The 20806-nt window shown below is 44.3% G+C and overlaps 1 protein-coding gene across 10 annotated transcripts in view; it reads right to left on the reverse strand.

The window, feature by feature from the left end:
• pik3cd (phosphatidylinositol-4,5-bisphosphate 3-kinase, catalytic subunit delta) overlaps positions 1-20806 on the reverse strand; it is a 235114-nt gene that overhangs the window by 49187 nt on the left and 165121 nt on the right. For all 10 annotated transcript variants that reach the window (XR_015753428.1, XM_087980286.1, XM_087980282.1 and 7 more), the window contains 2 exons: positions 10609-10830; positions 420-516 (listed from right to left, as the gene is read on the reverse strand). Coding sequence is in view for 9 of the 10 variants with exons in the window: in XM_087980286.1 (XP_087836412.1) it covers positions 420-516; positions 10609-10830 (319 nt within the window). In the remaining variant the exon portion in view is untranslated. The remainder of the gene's footprint in view (positions 1-419; positions 517-10608; positions 10831-20806) is intronic.

Below are 20806 nucleotides of genomic sequence, written 5' to 3' on the forward strand. Positions count from 1 at the left end.
GTGATCAGTCACCAGCTAGCCTTTACGATAGCGAGTTTTGGCATTCCAACTGGAACTCTATCAACAAACACAGTGATGTGGACCTCATCAACCACCCTCAGAGAAAAAGAATAGGAAATGGCACCACCAACACAGGAAATGACATTGCCAACACAAGGAAACCTAAACACATAAACAGAAAGTGGGACATAACACCAGCACTTTACCAGATGCTCACTGATGATGTTAATTGGTATGGTGATGAAACATCTGAAAACTAACCTTCCAGCTTAGCAAGCAAACTTACAACCAGAGTCTTTATGATATTTGGGTTAGGGTCACTCTGGTTAAGGCAGGGTGAGATTGGCCTCTTGTTGGGAACTGCAGCACTCAGCATGAGTTATTCCTTATCGCAGTGACTGGGCAGATTGAAGTCTTACCGGGTACTGATGGCCAGGTAAACAGCCACGTCTCCCCTGTCTTCAGCTGATCCTTGTAGTCAAACACCATGGTGTTCACCCACGCGATTGGACAGTCCTGGAAGCAATGAGAAACAGTCCCATCAGTAAAGGGGGAGATGAGATGCAGTCTGATTCAATTCGTCAGTGAATTTGAACAAGCTAAAGAGGCTGAGCTTTCAACTGGGGCCAGTTCAAAAACTGGACCAATTTCAATTTTTATTTGGGTCCTGCAATATGCAATACTGCATCTCATCCACAAAGAGTTTATAATCACTGGGCTTTAGCTCAAATAATGACTGTTTTGGTGTTGTTCATTGAAGAAACCACAGGACCTGTAGGATCTGCCCCCTGATACTTAAGAGAAGATACCATTTCATTGGAGGCAGTTTGGAGAAGGTTGATGTTGTTGATCTCTGGGATGGAGGGACTGTGTTATGATCAAAGGTTAAACAGGTTGGGACTGTATCCACTGGAGTTCAGAAGAGTGACTGCTAATTTTACTGAAACATATCAGATCCGTATGGGTTTGACTGGATAAGTACTGAGAGGAGAGTCCAGGACCAGATGGCACAGTCTCAGAATTAAGGGCCCCCATTTTAGACTGAGCGGAGGAGGAATTTCTTCTCTCAGAGGGTTAAGGGTCTTTGAAACTCCTTGTCACAGAGAACTTTGGGGGAAAGTCCTTGTGTATATTTAAGGCTGGGAGAGATTCTTGATCAGTCGGGGAATCAAGGGTTACGGGGAAAGTTCAGGAAAGTGGACGTGAGGAATGTTGGATCAGCCACGATCCTTTTGGATGGCACAGCAGGCTCGAGGGACTGAATGATCTATTCCTGTTCCTGTTTCTTATGGTTTGTTAGTCTGAATAAAGAAGGTAAGGCTTTTATCTAAAAGACAGCACCTTTTAAAAACCTTCGCCTCTGGAATGTCGGTACCGCTGTTGGGCAGTCCCCCTGCTATGGTTCAGCTGGCAGCACCCTCACCTCTGATTGAGAAGGTTATGGGTTCAAGGCACCCTCTCACAAACACTCAAACACAAAGGTTAATGCTGACACTCCCAGTATGTTTGGAGGGAGTGTTAAACAGGAACCTCTCAGGTCCATGTAAGAAATCCCTCAGCGTCATTTTGAGGAGGAACAGGGAGATGTCTCTGGGGTCTTGGCCATTATTTATCCCTCAGTTGAACATCACCCAAATCTCATCTTTATCATGTTGCACCTTATGGGTGCTGTATGCAAATTGGCTACAACAGAGACTGTTTTGTTGGCTGTAAACTGGCTTTAAGATGATTGGTATCTTTCATTTCGTTTTATTCATCCATCTTTTCTGAGAAGGCAATCGCCCCATTGTGTAAATATGGGCTGGTGATGGGCAGGGGAGGGGTGTAATGATGGGGAAAGGAAATGAAGCCTTTGACATTGATAATTTCACTGACAGAACACCAGGCCTCATCACAATCTACAAACTGATATCAAACCTGTGCCTGCACTCCATCAAGGACACTGACGTCCCCGTCCCCTATTGCTCATTCGAAATCTCGAGTTCTCGGAAATCCATGATATGTCAATTGTTGGAAATCATTCAACAGAATTCCATATGAAACAAGAAATTGTTTCCAGCAGATGGCTATAGTCAGGAAGCTGATACAATGCAGGTTGGAATAAAGAGCTTGGTTGTATGATTAAATGGGTTTGCTCAATTTGTGCAGACCATACAATTGTTAATTCCAGTCGGTAACATTCCCACTAACACAGAGAATGATGGAGAAACTCAGCAGGTCTGGCAGCATCTGTGGAGAGAGAGAAATGAGCGTGGCGTGGCTTGATTTCAGACTGATCTTCAGTAACGTTGTGTGTATGTATCTGCTCATGGTCAGCTCGCAAAATGGGTTATTAGGTGCTAAATGCTGCAGTGTCTCCATAACTCATCAAATGATCTTGCTAGAAAGGTTAGAAAGTTTGCATTTATGTAGGCCCTTTCTCAGCCATTGGCCTCCCATTCAGTCAGGGGATGTAGGTGTCCCTGATAAGACCTGTATTTGTTTACAATCCGGATCTGTCCTCCAGGTGCTGAGCCACCTTGCTGAACTGCTGCAGTCCACGAGGTTAGGCACCTCATGGCGCTGCTATAGGAGGGGAGTATTTTAACTACACCTTCAGAAATGTAGCCGGTGTTGGAGTGTAAGAAATCCAGCAGTCAATTTGTAAACTGCAAGCTCCCACAAACAGCAATGTTATTTTAATTTATTTTTAATTCATTCACAGGATGTGAGCATTACTGGCTGGGCCGGCAGTTATTGCCCATCCCACCTACCTAGAGGACAATTAAGACTCAACCACATTGCTGTGGGTCTGGAGTCACATGTAGGCCGAATCAGGGAAAGATGGCAGTTTCCTTCCTGAAAGGACAGCGATGAACCAGATGGATTTTCCTCAACAATTAACAAGGGTTTCACAGTCATTATTAGACTCTTTATTCCATATTTTTATTGAATTCAAATTTCACCATCTGCCATGATGGTATCTAACCAGGATCCCAACAGCTTGGGTTTCTGGAATAATAATCTACAGATTAAATATTGGTAAGGATACCAGGGAGAACTGTCTTTTTATGTATAGAGCTACAGGATTATTTGTGTTCGCCGAAGAGAGAGGGGTAGGACCCTTTGTTTAATCTCTCATTCTAAACATGGTGACTCTGACAGTGTAGCACTCCCTCAGCACTGCACTGGAACATCAGCCTAAATCCTGGGTTGGGATCTGAACCTAACACCTTCTGACTCAGAGGGAAAATGTCTCCCCTGAGCCATAGCTGCCCCAAATGAAATACTGTATTATCACTGGACTATTAACCCAGAGACCTGGGTAACATTATGGGAGCGAGAGTTCAAATACTGCCATGGCAGATGGTGGAATTTGAATCCAATAAAAAAAAATCTGGAGTCTAATGACGACTGTGAATCCATTGTCAATTGCTGGAAAAAACCCTCTGGTTCACTAATCCCCTTTAGGGAAGGAGACTGTCATCCTTACCCAGTCTGGTCTACCCGTGACTCCAGACCCACAGCAATGTGGTTGACTCTTAATTGCCCTCTGGGCAATTAGGGATGGACAATAAATGCTGGCCTGGCCAGTGACACCCACATCCCATGAGTGAATAATGAATAAAGGGAATTATGGAGAGGTTCGTGAACCCAAGTCTATTACAACTGATGACCTAGATTACCAAAAACTGTAGGATTAATTCAAAATCCCGATATGAACCACGTGGAGGTTTGCTGACTCCAACCCCCAACTTTAAGCCAACCTTTGAGTAATTTGAGAGAATTGGACTCCTAGAGTCCAATATTTGTTTTCAATGTTGTCTGCTCAGGATCAGGTGGAGCTGATGTTCCAAAACTTCAACATGGTGGAGGACCCTACTGTTTTCAAAAACTGAATCAGAACATACCGTGAATGTTCCTAACACAGCAAAGCAAAACAGCCGTCACAGAGTCAGAAAATGTCAGGTCCTGCCTCACGTCTTTAACGTTGACGAGCAGGAGGCTGGAAAAGCACACCAAGCTAGGCAGCATCAGGAGGTGGAGAAGTCGATGTTTCGGGTATAACCCTTTTGGTTTTGTCTCATGACCAAATTGTAGACCTTGAAATGGGAACAAATACATGTTGACATTGGATGTGTACAAGATGAACTTGACTCTATTGAAGTTCATTCCCAGACGCCCCTGAGGAGGCAGGAGAAGTACTACATATATTGGTGGGCATCACCCTATAGGTCCTGGAACTCTGCAGATTGGAAGGGAGTAGAGGTGACCCCACTATTTAAGAAAGGAGGGAAAGGAAAAACGGGGGGCCTGCAGATCTGTCAACCTGATGATAGTTATTGGGAAGGAATCTATTTGAAAAGGATGAAACAACAAAGCACTTGGAAAATAAGAGCAGGATTAGGCAGAGTCAATACGGATTTGTAAACTGGGAGTCACATTTTTTGAGGATGCAATTAGCAGAATAGACAGGAGGGAACCAATGGATGTGATATACAGGTCATTCTGTTATAAGACACATTTCGTCAACTTGAATTCATTGTAACGCAATTAACAAATGGGGGAACACTGTTTCTAAAGCGCAAACTTTTAAAATGTGTGTTAGCTGTAACGTGATTGTTTCAGCAACACTTTAAGCACTGTTTCTAAGGCGTGATTCTTCTATAACATGGGGTTGCACAAGAATACGACCATCGCGCTATAGAACAACTGACTGTATGTAGGTTTGCAGAAGGCCCTCCATAAGGTCTCTCACAAGTGATTGGTTAACAACAATATAGCATAAGGGAGTTGAACATACAACCTTCTGACTCAGAGATTAATATCTGATCCACTGAACAGTAACTGCTCCAACAGAAATACATGAATCACATAGCTGTTAGTGAATCCAGGCTGAGATTCATGGGGGAACATACCGAGAGAGAAACAGAGGGTAGGAAAATGTGGGTCATTCTCAGTTTGTTGGGCTTTGACGAGTGAGTTACTGCCAAGGTCCACAGATGTTCATCATCCAACTTTGGTGTGGATTACACATAATCTTTCCAAGTTTGCAGATGACACAAACCTGGGTGGGGATGTGATGTCTGAGGTGGAGGCAGAGCGACTTGGCGAAGTTGACTGTGTGGGCAAACATTTGGCCGATGGAAGACAAAGTGTAAGATTATTCCATTTTGTAAGGAAAAGCTAAAATATAGAGCATTTCTTAAATAGTAAGAGATTGGGAATGGTTGAACTTCGAAAGGGTTTGGATGCTCTTGTTCACGAGCCATTAAAAGTTAACATCAAACAAGGTGTATTGGCCTTTGTTACAAGGCAATTGGGGTATCACATTCGAGATGGCTTCCAGCAATTATATGGAGTTGATGTTGGACTAGGATGAACAAAGTCAGAAGTTACACAACACCAGGTTGTAGTCCAACACATTCATTTAAATCTGTTGCACCATAATCTGGGATCATGTGACTTCGGACTTGGTGAGACCACACAAGAGTATTTTGTGCAGTTTTGTTCTCCTTATTGAAGATAGAATGCTTTTGCCCCAGAGGGAGTGCAACGGAGATTCACCGAAGCAATCTCTGGGATGGAGATATTGTCCTGTGAGGAAAGATTAAATAGACCGGGGCTTTGTTCTCCAGAGTTTAGAAGAAGAAGAGGTGATCACATTCAAACCTACAATGTTCTTACAGGGATGATAAGCGGACATCAGGCAGGTTGTTTCTCCTAGTGAGGAAGCAGGGCTAGGAGCCGCTGGGAGCAGGGGTCAGAATTAGGAGAGACGGTCTCAGAATAAGAGGATAAGGAGGAAGATCTTCACTTTCAACTGAGGCAAATCTTTGGAATTCACTACCCTGGAGGGCTTTGGGGGCCGGGTCACTGAGTGTGTTCAAGACAGAGATCGATCGATTTGTACAAATTAAAAACATCGAGGGTTGGGGCAGGAAAATGGTGCTGTAGAAGACCAGCCATGATCTTACTGAAAGGCAGAATGGACTCAAAGGGCAGAATGACCTACACACACTCCTTTTTCTTGTGTTCTTACACCCTCATCACTAAACCCAGGGTCCCAGGAAAGCGTACAGCACAGAAAGAGGTCATTCCTGCAACTAAAACCCTCATCCACACCTCTGATATAAATTCATAAGATATTAGAGCAGAACTAGGCCATTCAGTCCATCGAGTCTGCTCTGCCATTCGACCATATAGGAGCTGATATGCTCCTCACCCCCATATCCCTGCCTTCTCTCTATATCCCTTCAGCCCATTATCAATTAAAAAACTGTCTAACTCCTTCAATGAATCCACTGTCCCAGCATCCACTGCGCTTTGGGATTGTGAATTCCACAGATTCACAACCCTTTGGGAGAAGTAGTTTCTCCTCAACTCTATTTTAAATCTGCTACCCCTTATCCTATGACCTCTCATCCTGGAATGTCCCACAAGAGGAAGCATCCCCTCCACGTCTATGTTATCCACACCTTTTATCATCTTGAAAACCTCAATTTGATCTCCCCTCATTCTTCAAAATTCCAGAGTTGGTGTTGGACTGGGATGAACAAAGTCAGAAGTTACACAGAGAGTATAGGCCTAAACTGCTCAATCTCTCCACATATGACAAACTCCTCATCTCTGGGATCAACCTAGTTAAACTCCTGTGAACTGCCTCCAATGCCACTACATCTTTCTTCAAATCAGGGAACCAAAGCTGTGTACAATACTCCAGGGGCGGTCTCATCAATTCCTGTTACCTCCAGGTTTGAGTGTTTTGAAGAACTCTGTGAAGCTGCCCATATTCTTGTCCAAGTGAGATTATCCAAACCTCTGCTGCCCAATGTTATAACCCATACTGGATCCATTGCTCAGCACCCCCCGTGCTCTCCAACCTGTGGGGGCTCTTGGTTAAGCAACACCTCAACTTTAAAACTCTGATTCTTGCTTTTACTTCAGTCCCGTCTCTATATCTGCAATTCCTCCAATCACACAAGCAATCTGTGCTCCTCCAATTCTAGCCTTGGGAGCTTCCTTGATTTTATCTGATCCACTGTTTGTTTCAAGGTCCAAAACTCTGGAATTCCATCCCGTGTTGCCCCCAAAACCTCTCTCTCCTCTTTCAGGGCACTTGTTAAAGTGAACCCTTTGGCCAAGTTTATGGTCCTCTGTTCTAATTAATCCTCTGTGGTTGAGGGTCAAGATTTGTCAGATCGATGAATGGTGTGCAGGATGTTGTCATACTGACATAATTTGGAGATGCTAGTGTAGGACTGGGGTGTACAAAGTTAAAAATCACACAACACCAGGTTATAGTCCAATAGGTTTAATTGGAAGCTCACTAGCTTTCGGAGCGATGCTCCTGTGTCACCTGATGAAGGAGCGACGCTCCGAAAGCTAGTGAGCTTCCAATTAAACCTGTTGGACTATAACCTGGTGTTGTGTGATTTTTAACGCCATACTGACAAGCATCGTAGGATCTTTCGTTACAATAAAGGCACCACATAAATGCAAGTTGTTGTTGTTAAGGCCTCCAACCTCAATCCTATCAGAGTTCTCAGGGAGGCTCACTGGACTCAAAACGTTAACTCTATTTCTCTCTGGACAGGGGCTACCAGACCTGCTGAGTTGCTCCTATTGCAGCTTGGACCACATTACAAACCAAGGTTAGTCTAAAAGCGTTAGGTAGTGCCCTGGAATAAAAGACCATCTCCTGCAATGCTCCTGAAGATGCTGCAGGTGTCTGAAATATACATGTGCACATGGAACTGACTCAATGTTAATTTATTTCCATGAACTCTTTCTCAGAGAGCATGTACGTAGTGTCACACACTTCCCAACACAACCAACTAGAACCACAGGAAGAATCCAGTTTGGTCCTTTTATTGCACTTAATAATTTATTTATCCATACAACTACTTTGCAGTGTCTTTTTAAATTATTTCACGCATTTCTGGCAAATATGTATTGCCTACTCCTGATCTTGTTAACACATTGACCCCCTATCTTTGTACAAAACAGAAATATTCAAAGAAAAACTGCGAAATTCTATTTGAGCTGGGAGATTTTCTCAGAATTGGGTATCGACCATCGTTTCTTATCTCAATATCTGATACACGAGAAACCATCATTCCATTAAGCCCCTGCACTGCAGCATTCAAAAGCTCCTTCAAGTTATTTTCGGATAGCAGTGAAAATAACGCCTCTGTAGCTCATCTGAAAATGTAACCGAAATTTTAACAGTAAAGCTTCCTAATTCACTTGAATATGGGGTGGGGGGGGGGGGGGGGGGGGGGGGGTTGGCGGGGGGAAGAACCTTGAGGGGGTAAAACAGCCCCTTGATCCTCCATCTACACACCCCACCCCATTACCACAGTCCGTCAACGACAACCTGAACAATTTATGAGGAGAAAGTGAGGACTGCAGGTCTGGAGATCAGAGTCAAAAAGTGTGGAAAAGCACAGAAAGGTCAGGCAGCATCCGAGGAGCAGGAGAGTCGACGTTTTGGGCAAAAGCCCTTCATCAGGAATGAAGAGCAGCTTATGGTTGAGAACAATTTATCAACTGAACTCACGTAAAGTGCCGGCTTCAGCTCTTTCTAAGAGAAAGGCCGCACTATGAACGGGACTCCGTTTGCAAACTCAATCCAGCTTCACTTCCAAGTCTCACCTTCTCCCTTCACCTAAAGCTTTGTGTTCCCTCCCAGACCTCATCCCCTGTCTGCACTTCCTTATTCAGCCTTTGAAACATGACCTCGTGACAACGCTTTGGTCATCTGTAAAAACATCTCCTTTCTTTGGCTCTGTGCCAATGGGTTTTTGCCTGTGCACATTCCTCTAATCCACCCTGGGATCTCTTCCTGCCTTAAAATGTGCTCTGATGACGTTGTCCCTACACCAGGGAGACTGCAGCAGCTCAGAAAGGCAGCTCACCTCTGGCATCTCAAGGGACGGGCAATAAATGCTGGGCCAGCCCACGGATGCCACATCCCATGAGTGAATAAAAATATAAATATTAGCTGCTGTTGAATTGATCTTCCATTGGAGATTGAAATCACAGAAATTCCTATGTCAGCACCTTCCAAACCCATGACCACTTCCATAAGACATCTGAGCAGAAATTAGGCCATTCGGCCCATCGACTCTGCTCTGCCATTCGATCACGGCTGATAGATTTTTCAATCCCATTTTTCTGCTTTCACCCTGTAACCTTTGATCCCCTTGACAATCAAGAACTTACTTATTTCTGTGTTAAATATACTCAATGACCTGTGGCAGTGAATTCCATAGGTTCCTCACTCTCTGGCTAAAGAAGTTTCTCCTTATCTCCATTCTAACAGGTTTTTCTTTTACTATAAGGCTGTGCCCTCAGGTCCTAGTCTAAGATACACGGGAATACCATCTGGTTCTGTTAGTGGCTGCTGTGTACGGAGCCCCAAGAACAGCACAGCATCAGGAATGATGATGGAGAACATGCTGTTGTTGGGACTAACCCATTTGGCGTAGGGGGGAAGGGGATATGGAAGATCGATTAGCTCAGTTGGCTGGAAGGCTGATTTGCAAATTCCAACAGCATGCAGCACCTGTTAGAGGTTACTGTGACAGCCCCAGCTTCCCAACCTCTCCTGGGGCATGGTGACCCTTAGGTTAGATCCCCTCTCTTGCTCTCTCTCTCTCTCTCTCTATCTCTCTCATAGCCCATATGGTTCTCTGCGATTATGGTGATTTTCATTTCCCTGCCAGCAGCCATGACCTGTCACCTCCACAGAACCCTGTCCAGTTTGAGCAGAATCTTTTCCTAATTTCACTTCAGAAAGCTGATGTGGTAATTTTTAGACCATGTCCCCAGTCTTTGGCTTTATGAACCGTGGAAATAGTTCCACTTCATTGACCCGATCCGTTCCCCTTACTAACTTGGAATCTTTGTTCGGATTGCACTCAACCCTTTGAGATTCCAGGGAACACACACCTAGACAGTGTTCTCTCCTCGAGTCCAGCTAATAATCCAGGACATTTTCTGTTAAATCATAATCGATCTGGAAGTTTTCTGGAGCTCCTGTCGGAGAGACAACATGCCCTGGAGAGTCTGTGCCATTCACACTGTCTGTCAGCAGCACAGTAGCTCAGTGGTTAGCACTACTGCCTCACAGGAGTTCAATTCCAGCCTTGGGTGACTATCTGCGTGCAGTTTGCACATTCTCCCTGCATCTGCGTGGGTTTCCTCAGAGTGCTCTGGTTTCTCCCACAGTCCAAAGATGTGCAGATTAGGTGAATTGGCCATGTTAAATTGCCCATAGTGTCCAGAAATGTGTAAGTGCATTAGCATGGGAAATGCAAGGATACTGTAGGGGGTGGGTCTGGGTGGAATGCTCAATGGACTTGTTGGGCCGAGTGGCCTGTTTCCACACTGCAGAGATTCTATGTTACAATAATTCCACCCATCAGTCAGTGGGACTCCCAATTGTACATGAAAGTTTTGTCACCCATGTTGTGGTTGAAACTTTACAACTTACCTGGGTGTTACTTGGTAACAGATCCCCCAACCTGAATAAGCTCAAATCAGATCTGTTACATAGAAAGGGACATTGTATTGATTAAGGCCAAATTAAGGCAGGAAACAAGTCAACTCTCGAACACTCACCGCCTTTTTTGATTTCTTCTTGGTCGAGCGAGCTTTCTTGGCCTTTTCAATCACGGCGTAGAGAGCAAAGCACAGACGCGTCATCCGTGGGAGGTCACAGATGTTGATGTCAAACTCCAGACTCTGGTTCCACAGCGGCTCGGAGCACATGTTAACCTCGTGGCTGTATACCGTCTTACAGAGCATCTCACTGCCATGAAATAACCCGGCTTGAACAACCAGCTGGAAAAGCGGGAGAGAACAAACAGTTAACCACTGCCTAGCGACAGCAAGAGCTCCCTACTAGCAGCTACAGGGAGCATTTTCACATGTGCAGTCCCCGTTTTAGTGTACAATAATTTGGCCAGCTAACAAATCCCCCGGAAACAGCATTGTGATAATGACCAGACTGCCTGGTTCACTGATGCTGACTGGAGTGAAAACATTGGTCAGGAGACCTGCTCTTCTTTAAAGTGGTTCTGGAGCAGATAGGAGCTCAGGTTAATGTCTCCACTAAAAGATAGCACCTCTGTCAACACAGCACTCCCTCACAACGACACTGGAGTCTGTCAATGCAGCATTTCCCCAGAATGACACCATTTTTCAAAGCTTTCATCCATGTTTGGAGATATCAGTTCAAATACTTGCATTTCCATAGCACCTTCCACAATGACCAGATGTCTCACAGAGGTTTAGATGATGTGGTAGGCTTTGAAGTGAAAGTACACAGCAAGCTCTCATAGATAGCAACGTGATAGTGATGAGACCATCTACTTTTGTCACCAGGGGATACGTATTAGCCGAAGAGGCTGGGATGCCTTGTCTGCTTTGTGACACAGGGGCTTTCTACTTGTGTCTGGTGTTGGGGAGGGGGGTGGGGGGGTGGGGGGAGGTTAATCATCTCATGTGAAAGCTAGCTAGCTCTGCCAGTAAACCCCTCAGTCATGAGTCTAAATTTCCGAGCTCAGGTCCTGGAGTGGGAATTGAACCCACAATCCTTTGACTGAACAGTGACAGTGTGACCTGCAAAACCATTTTGATTAGATTAGATTACTTACAGTGTGGAAACAGGCCCTTCAGCCCAACAAGTCCACACCGACCCTCCGAAGAGCAACCCACCCAGACCCATTCCCCTACATTTATCGCTGCACCTAACACTACGGGCAATTTAAGCATGGCCAATTCACCTAGCCTGCACATGTTTGGACTGTGGGAGGAAACAGGAGCACCCGGAGGAAACCCACGCGGACAGGGGGAGAATGTGCAAACTCCACACAGTCAGTCGCCTGAGGCAGGAATTGAACCCTGGCCTCTGGCGCAGTGAGGCAGCAGTGCTAACCACTGTGCCACCATGCTGCCAATAGCTTGGTCAAAAGAGGCCAGTTTTAAGGAGCATTGAAAGAGGAGAGAGGTGTCGGGTGGGAATTGCACAGCTTGGGTATGGACCACTGGAAGACGCGTCCGCCAATGGCGGCACAGTTAAAACCAGGGGGCTAACTGAAACCAAGCAGAAAGTGTTGTGGGGCTGGGGGAGGGTTATGGAGATCAGGGAGTTAGATTTCTACCATGTGCCATCACCACAGCAACAGGGATGGGGGCGGGGGGGGGGGTCGAAGTGCAGGGGAAACTGCTTGAATGCATGCTGCAAACACAAAGGAAGGATGTGGGTTCTTACCCACAATCCCACATGGGAAACTCTTTACCTCATCTGTGACGCTATGGCAACATGCTCAGCAAAGGTGAAGAATTAAACCCCACTACCCTCCCATGCTGCTGCCGCTGCCCACACACACAAACTCAGGGTGGGGATGATTAGATTAGATTACTTACAGTGTGGAAACAGGCCCTTCGGTCCAACAAGTCCACACCGACCCGCCGAAGTGCAACCCACCCATACCCCTACATTTACCCCTTCACCTAACACTATGGGCAATTTAGCATGGCCAATTCACCTGACCCTGCACAGCTTTGGACTGCAGGAGAAAACCGGAGCACCCGGAGGAAACCCACATAGACACGGGGAGAACATGGAAACTCCACACAGTCAGTCGCCTGAGGCAGGAATTGAACCCGGATCCCTGGCGCTGTGAGGCAGCAGTGCTAACCACTGTGCCGCCGTGCCGGGTGGAAGAGCTAAAATAAAACCAACAACCCGGTCCATCCTAATGGAGCCCCAGCAGAGAAAGAGATAGGGCCACCCAGGAAAGGGTGTCAGTGCAGTTGGCTCGATTGTTCTTCCAATGGCAATGAAGATGGTGTAGGAAGGTCAAACAAAAAGGGGGAAGGAATCATGAGACTGATCAAAAGTGGATGTGTAATGAAGATCTCAAATCTGCTTTGACTGGAGCCAATGATCTCCTATTAATGGCGGGTGACCACGGAGACGCCATTCCCAACCACAAATGTTGTACTGGAATGCCAAACTCAAGAGTCAGTGACGCACAACCTTTCGAAAGGTCCGTTCAACAACAACGCTTACGCCACTGGGTGAGAGGCAGCTGAGAGCCCAAGAACAAGGAGGTTCTTCGAAAACAAGCCTTAAAGCGCAGTGAATGTGTTTATTGTTTCAAAGAAACATTCTGTTTTCTCTTCTAAAATATAGAGCCTCAGAACTGGTGGTCTCATCTGAATGAGTTATTTATATCCAGCTGAGACGTGTGAACCAAAAATGATCTCAAACATTTTTTAGCTCCAGATTCCGATGAAACAAACCTGTACAACTTGCTGAGAATATTTTTCTCCTCTATTATTTGTTAAATAACTAGAATGACAGACCCTGGTACCAGTTCAGTTCGAAACATGTCAATGATGAGCATGAATAGGCCATTCAGCCCCTTGAATCCACTGCACTATCCAATAAAATCATAGCTGAGTGGACCTACATCTTACCTATCCCGCCCCCAAACCCCCCAAATCTTTTCAGCCTCTTGCTAATCAAGAATCTAACTAACTCAGCCATACAAAGTTTTAAGGACTTTGATTCCATTGTCTTTTGAGGAAGAGTATTCCAAAGACAGGTGGTCCTATGAGAAAAGGTTTCTCCTTATTTTGGTCTTAAATGGGCAACTCTTCAGTTTAAAGAATCACCCCTTGTTCTAGATTGTCCTGCAAGACAAAACATTATCTCCATATCCATGCTTCATAGCCTGTCAGAATCTTCCACAATCAAGTTGTAACTTGCTCTTTATTCCAGCTGATACAAGCCTAACCTGGTCAACGTGTCCTCAGAAGACAACCCACCCATTCCAGGCATTAATCAGGTAAACCTTCTGTAAATCTTCTGTGAATGGGCTCCAATGCCGGTTAAATAGGGAAACCAATCGTCCACACAGCACTCCAGAAGTGGTCAAACCAGTGCCCTGCATAACTGAAGAATAACCTCTCTACTTCTATATTCATTTATTGTGAGAGAAACAATCGGTTAGTTTCCTTCATTACTTGCTGTAGTCTGCATGCTACCCTTTTACACATTCATGTATTAGGATGCCCAGATCCCTCTGAAACACAGAGCTCTGCCATCTCCTACATTACAGTAACATGCTTGTTTTTTGTTCTTGTTACCAAAATGGACAATTTCACACTTTCCCACATCTGCTAGATAGATCTTTAACCAATCTATATCCCATTGAACGCTCATGCTTTCGTCATACCTTACATGCCTATCTTTAGGTCATCTGCAATTTTAGCAACCATATATTCTATCTCCACATCAAGTATTTTATATAAATTGGAAAATGTTGAGCACTGATCCCTGTGGCACACCTGACATAACACCTTGCCAACCCATGAAAATCTTTCATATATACCCGCTTTGTTTGCTGTTAGCCAGCCAATCCTCTAGCAATGCCAATGTATTAGGCCCTGTGCCATAAGCTTTTATTTTTGACAATAACTTTTGATGGGGCACTTTATGAAATGCCTTTTGCAAATTTAAATGCAGTAGATTCACCTGTTCATTTTAGCCAGAGGAAACATTACCTAATTCCAATAAATTGGTTAGACATGATTTCCTTTTCACACAACCATGTTCACTTTACCCAGTTCCCCTGAACTTTTCTAAAGTGCCCTGTTATAACATAGAGTCATAGAGATGTACAGCATGGAAACAGACCCTTCGGTCCAACCCGTCCATGCCAACCAGATATCCCAACCCAATCTAGTCCCACCTGCGAGCACCCGGCCCATATCCCTCCAAACCCTTCCTATTCATATACCCATCCAAAAGCCTCTTAAATGTTGCAATTGTACCAGCCTCCACCACTTCCTCTGGCAGCTCATTCCATACACGTACCACCTTCTGCGTGAAAAAGTTGCCCCTTAGGTCTCTTTTATATCTTTCCCCTCTCACCCTAAACCTATGCCCACCAGGTCTGGACTCCCCAACCCCAGGGAAAAGACTTTGCCTATTTATCATATCCATAATTATTTAAATATCTTGCCTCTGACATACATGAAGCTATATATGTTGCCTGTTTTCTGTCTCCCTATTTTCTTGAATTAAAGAATCTCTTTCACTATTTTCCAATTTAATAGGATCTTCCCTGAATGTAGGGAATTTTGGAAAATTGAACCGAGTGAATCAAGTATCTCACTTCTCATATTGTCATGGAAACAAAATCTCTGGAGTTGTTTAGAGCTGGTCACTTGAGTAATTCAAGACGGCATTGAACGGTTATTTGGGTAGAAATGGTATGCAGGGAAATGGGGAAAAGGCAGGAGATTGGTAGTGGGTAATGGAGCCAGTGCAGGCATGATGGGCCAAATGGCCTCTTGTTGTGCCATAACAGTCCATGATTCTGTATGTGGATTTTTGTAAGAGATAAATTGTAGGCTTGAAATGAAGGATAAACAAGACGTGTCACAGAAATTTTATTCTCCTTTAGATTTCATAAAGACTGCCCAAAGTAAATGCATTCCATTTCTAAACACTGAAATCTTCTTTACAATATGCAAAAAAACCCAGCAAAATTAAATGCTTGATGCCCTGATGGCTTGCCTACAGTGGAGGATGAATTAGTAATTAAGGTCAATTACTCAAGGCCTATCACTATCTCAGGAGTTACATTATAGCAATCGCCAACTTCAGGAGGAGGGACAATGCAGCTTTGATACTAGCACCCAAACACCACCATCAAAACTCCCGCCCTCCTCCCATCCATCCCTGATGTTCAGTGGCAGTGGGTGTACCACCTACACTTATGTGCTGCAGTAACTCAGCCAAGTGCCTTTGGCAGCACCTCCCAAACCCATGACCTCTTGAAAGACAAGGGCAGCAGACACATAGGAAAACCTGCAAACTCTGCCCTCAAGCTACTCACCATCCTGACTTTAGAACATGCTGTAGTTCATTCATTCACTCTTGGTCGATACAATGTCACACAGTCTTACAGCAGGGAAACAGACTCTTCGGAACAACCAGTCCATGCCAACCGTAATCCCAAACTAAACTAGTCTCACCTGCCTGCTCCTGGCCCATATCCTTCCAAACCTTTCCTATTCATGTATTTACCTACGCGTCTTTCAAACATAGTAATTGTGTTTGCATTCACCACTTCCTCAGGAAGTTCATTCCACACGCAAACCACCCTCTCTGTAAAACATTTGCCCGTCTTTTTAAAATCTCTCTCCTCTCACTTTAAAAATATGCCCCCCTAGTCTTGAAATCCCTCATCCCAACTTGAACCTCTTTCTCTAATGGTACTGCAGGTGTAGTTGCTCTCCATGAACTGTCGCGTTTCAAGGAGGTGACCTTCTCCATGGCAACAGGAGATGGTCATAAGTGTTAGCCTGGCCAGCAATGCTCACATCCCTGAATGAATAACTTAACAAAAAAGGACAGGACATTCAGTCAATTTGCTGAACAGCAGGAGTCTATGTGAACTGCTTAAGGCATCTCCACTCTCAAAACACGACACACCCTATTTCATGTTATTCAATTCAGCAATCTGATATATTTTTGTATCTTCTTCCAGTAGATGCCAATATACAAGACAATTCCCACAGTACTTTGAAACATGAATGAGGACAAGACTGGATCAACTTTTATGAGATCATTTGCAAAGGGTTTGAACATCAACTACAAAATAGGATTTGCTTTAGAGACCAAAACGAAAATCCAATGCATCCAGGAACTTGCAAAGAGAGGAAGTGGTTCAAGATTTGAGAGTGAATCATTGCCAGAAGTTTCTATTGATAGCCTAGATAAACGCTAAGCAAATTTATTTTTCTCTGGTGTGCTTGTTATGACTTTTAAAAATAATTATATCATGATGAAATCACAACAGTTGACCTAAAGGTTCCATTAAGTTTTTTAGCAAAAGGAAACTCTCATTTCATTGATACAAATTATTTGACTGCTTGTGTGTGGCCATCCCATTTGGCGAAAGATTTAAGGCACAGAAAAGGCCATTCGAGCCACGGTATCTGTACTGACTGAAAAGGATCCAATGAGGTTAATACCACCTTCCCTTATTTGATCTATAAGCTTTCATCTCAAGTACATATTTAGGTGTGTTTGTAATGTACTGCAGGTTGCTGCCTTTATTATCTTTTCAAGCAGTGAATTGCAGAGCTATCTTACCCCCAGGGGAATTAATTACCCCTTCAGTCCGCTCCAATCCATCTACCAATCCTGTGCTCCTGGTTATTAACCTCAGTGACAACAGAAAGAGATGGACTCCATGCAAGCCATTAGACTTTAAAAGGGCCTAATTAACCCCAGCCTATCCACTCAGTGTTAAATTTCTCCAATCCTGGCAAGGAGCTCCACTTTGTCCTGTTTCTCAACATTTAATGCTCAAAAAGGCCGTGAGTCAGACCCAGAAGCAAACCACCACACTGAATCCCCCTGCTAACTAATCTCAGAGCCATGTAATGACGTGCTCAAGCTGAGAAATCATGGTTATCCAGTTTCACAGAGTCATGGTCATACAGCACAGAAACAGATCCTTTGGTCCAACTAGTCCATGCTGAACAAAATCCCAAATTAAATTAGTCCTGCCTGCTCCTGGCCCATATCTCTAACCAAGTGTCTTTCAACCATTGTAACTCTACCCACGTCCACCACTTTCTCTGGCAGCTCATTCCACACACGAGCCACCCTCTGTGTAAAGAATTTGCCTTTCATGTCTTTATTAAAACTCTCTCTCTGCGCTCACCTTAAAAATGTACCACCTAGTCTTGAAATCCACCATCCTAGGGAAAAGACAAATACCATTAATCCTGTTCCCTCCCCCCTCAGCATTTTATAAATTTCTATAAGATCACCTCTCACCATCCAACACTCCAGTGAGAAAGATCCCAGTCTATTCTTTATAGCTCAAACCTTCCATACCCAGAACATCCTGGTAAATCTCTTCTGAACCCTCTCCAGGATGTGGTGGAGGTTGGTACAATTGCAACATTTAAAAGGCATCTGGATGGGTATATGAATAGGAAGGGCTTAGAGGGATATGGGCCAAGTGCTGGCAGGTGGGACTAGTTTAGGTTAGGATATCTGGTTGGCACGGACCAAAGGATCTGTTTCCGTGCTGTATATCTTTATGACTGAGCAATGAAGGCAAGCGTACTAAACATCTTTTTAACCACCCTGTCTACATGTGACACAAACTTCTAAGAAATATGTACCTGAATCCCTAGACCCCTCTGTTCTACAACACTAGGCCAAAGGCCCTACTATTAATTGTATAAGTCCTGCCCTTATTTGTTGTATCAAAATGCAATACTTCTGGAGAGAAGTCAGTTTCATCAAATACCCAATGCTGCAGTGACAAACACGGACCACAATTTGTCACTTCTGATCGATGATGACGGGGAACCAGTTTCAGAGATTGACTGATTTTCAACGATGACACTGAATCTAAGCCACAGACAAACAGAGAGCGCCCAGGTCATCTGCCCAATTCTCAAAGCAGACTGATAGTTCCTGGAAATGCAATATGCCTTGGACACACAAAATAACAATGAATAAAGTTATCCTGAAGTCACAATCAGGATGTTACATTCCTACCTGAGAAATGAAACAAGTAAACTCAAAAAATAGTTGCAAGAAAGTAACCACACCGCTGCTGCATGAACTGTGGTGAATGTGGGAGTGTGTTTTAGAGAATCATTTAAAAAAAGACATTTTATTGCTTAAAGGGAGGCAGGAGGAAAGGGCTGTAGGAGTTGAAACATTTCCCAAATGTCAGCTATTTGATATTTAACAAAGCTGCACTTCTAAGGTTCATTTCTGGTCCATATATTTCAAAATAACCTTGCACATGAAAACTGCGACATTGGCATTGTCATAAAGTCTGCTGAGGAATCAACTGTTAGTCAGCAAGTATCTGACTGGCTACAAACTGTAACCAGAACATATCATGAAGGAATAGCCTTCCGACAGAAACAAAACCTTGCAATTAAATCAGTCAGTTTTGAAATTGCAAATCCTGAAATGGCAAGTACCATTCTCTATGCATGTCATGAGCTGCGCTTCCATGGATGGTCTCCCTCAATCGTCCCAGAATTGGAAAGCCAACAGATGTGTGTAAGGTGCATCTTAGATAGGATACATTTCAAATGATCACGGTGTCAAACAGGCTGTAAATAATTATGAGCAAACCTTACTAGTTCCATGAAGTTAGGTTAACATTTTCATTCCCTTCTGAATGGCTCCATTGGTCAATCCCCACATCTCCTTTTAGAATCTGGGCCTAATGAAACACAGCAGGATGAACGCTCCCCCATCACTTCTTTTCCAAATGGTGTTACAAAGAACCTGTCAGATCTGGAGGAGAATGCTCTCTAGGCGAGCTTAGCTTGACCTCCAACCATCTTGTGCTTGCACCACACATTCCTGAACTCTTCCACCCACTTCCTGTGCTGATAATCCACTCTACTCAGGAGCCCAGCTTGCTCCACACTCTTCCCAATGAACCAGCCACATGGGATGGGATAATGCACTCCAAGAGCGGAATGATCCGATGGATCTCTCTGTGGGTAGCAATGTTGTGAAGAGGCAGGACTTCCAGAAATGTGTGCCTGGAAAGCCCTGTTACTGTTGAACTCATTCATCGCAGCAATCAATAACTCAGACAAAGATTGCACGTGTGTACAACACTAAGAAACCTAAGTGGGAAACATGTGATGGATTTTGCTTTGACTGTACAGTTAAAGTTGATTCTTTCGAGTGTAAACTGAAGCCTGGACCTTGCTCTGAGCATCCACAAAGACCTGTGGGTGCTGGAGATCTGAAACAAGTAGATAAATGGCTGGAGAAACTCATTGGGTGTGGCAGCATCTATGGAGAGAGAAATAGAGTTAACATTTGGAGTTCAGAGACCCTTCTCTCTCTCTCTGTACAGATGCTGCCAGATCTGCTGAGTTTCTCCAGCACGTTCTGTTAGGATGAAATCAGGAATCTCATTGCCTGCAGTCAAGAGGCAGACCAGCTGTTTGGAGCATAGATTAGATTATGATTAAATTCCCTACAGTGTGGAAACAGGCCCTTCAGCCCAACAAGTCCACACTGACCTCCGAAGAGTAACCCACCCAGACACATTCCCCTATGCTATATTTACCTCTGATAGATGCACCTGATATTATGGGCAATTTAGCATGACCTGCACATCTCTGGACTGTGGGAGGAAACCGGAGCATCCGGAGGAAGCCCACACAGACACAGGGAGAATGTGCAAACTCCACACAGACAATCGCCCGAGGTGGGAATCGAACCCGGGTCCCTGGCGCTGTGAGGCAGCAGTGCCTCCCTGTGTATGTGTTTCTGGCAGCATGACTGAAACACCTTCTGTAATGTTTTGACATTACCATGGAAAAGAGTCCTCATTAACAGTAGCATACAAAAGCTCAAGATGTTCAGATGTGAGTGGGCCAGAAAAGATTGCACAGCTCGGACACATTTCCCTCTCGATGCTCCACTTGCAAGTCGAGACATTCAAACAGGAAAATCTGCTCCATTACATTTTTTGAACACTTTACATCAGGAATAGGTAACATCCACAAATTAAATAGGTAATCTGTACAGTTCGAAAAACTGCTGCCATCTCAAAAGTTTTAATGAATACATTTCACAAACTATGCAAGATGCAGATTTTCAGTTCATCAAAACGTCACCCCTTCTTTGATTATTTCCTGCACTGGTTCGAAATGATTAAACTAACAAACATGTTTTGCAGCTTACTTGTGATTTTGCATTTTGTACAAAGCTGCTGTCACCCAA

This window comes from Chiloscyllium plagiosum, unplaced genomic scaffold (genome assembly GCF_037043375.1).
Source record: "Chiloscyllium plagiosum isolate Xiang-an unplaced genomic scaffold, Cpla_swu_hap1 HiC_scaffold_37, whole genome shotgun sequence".
Taxonomy (NCBI): Eukaryota; Metazoa; Chordata; class Chondrichthyes; order Orectolobiformes; family Hemiscylliidae; genus Chiloscyllium; species Chiloscyllium plagiosum.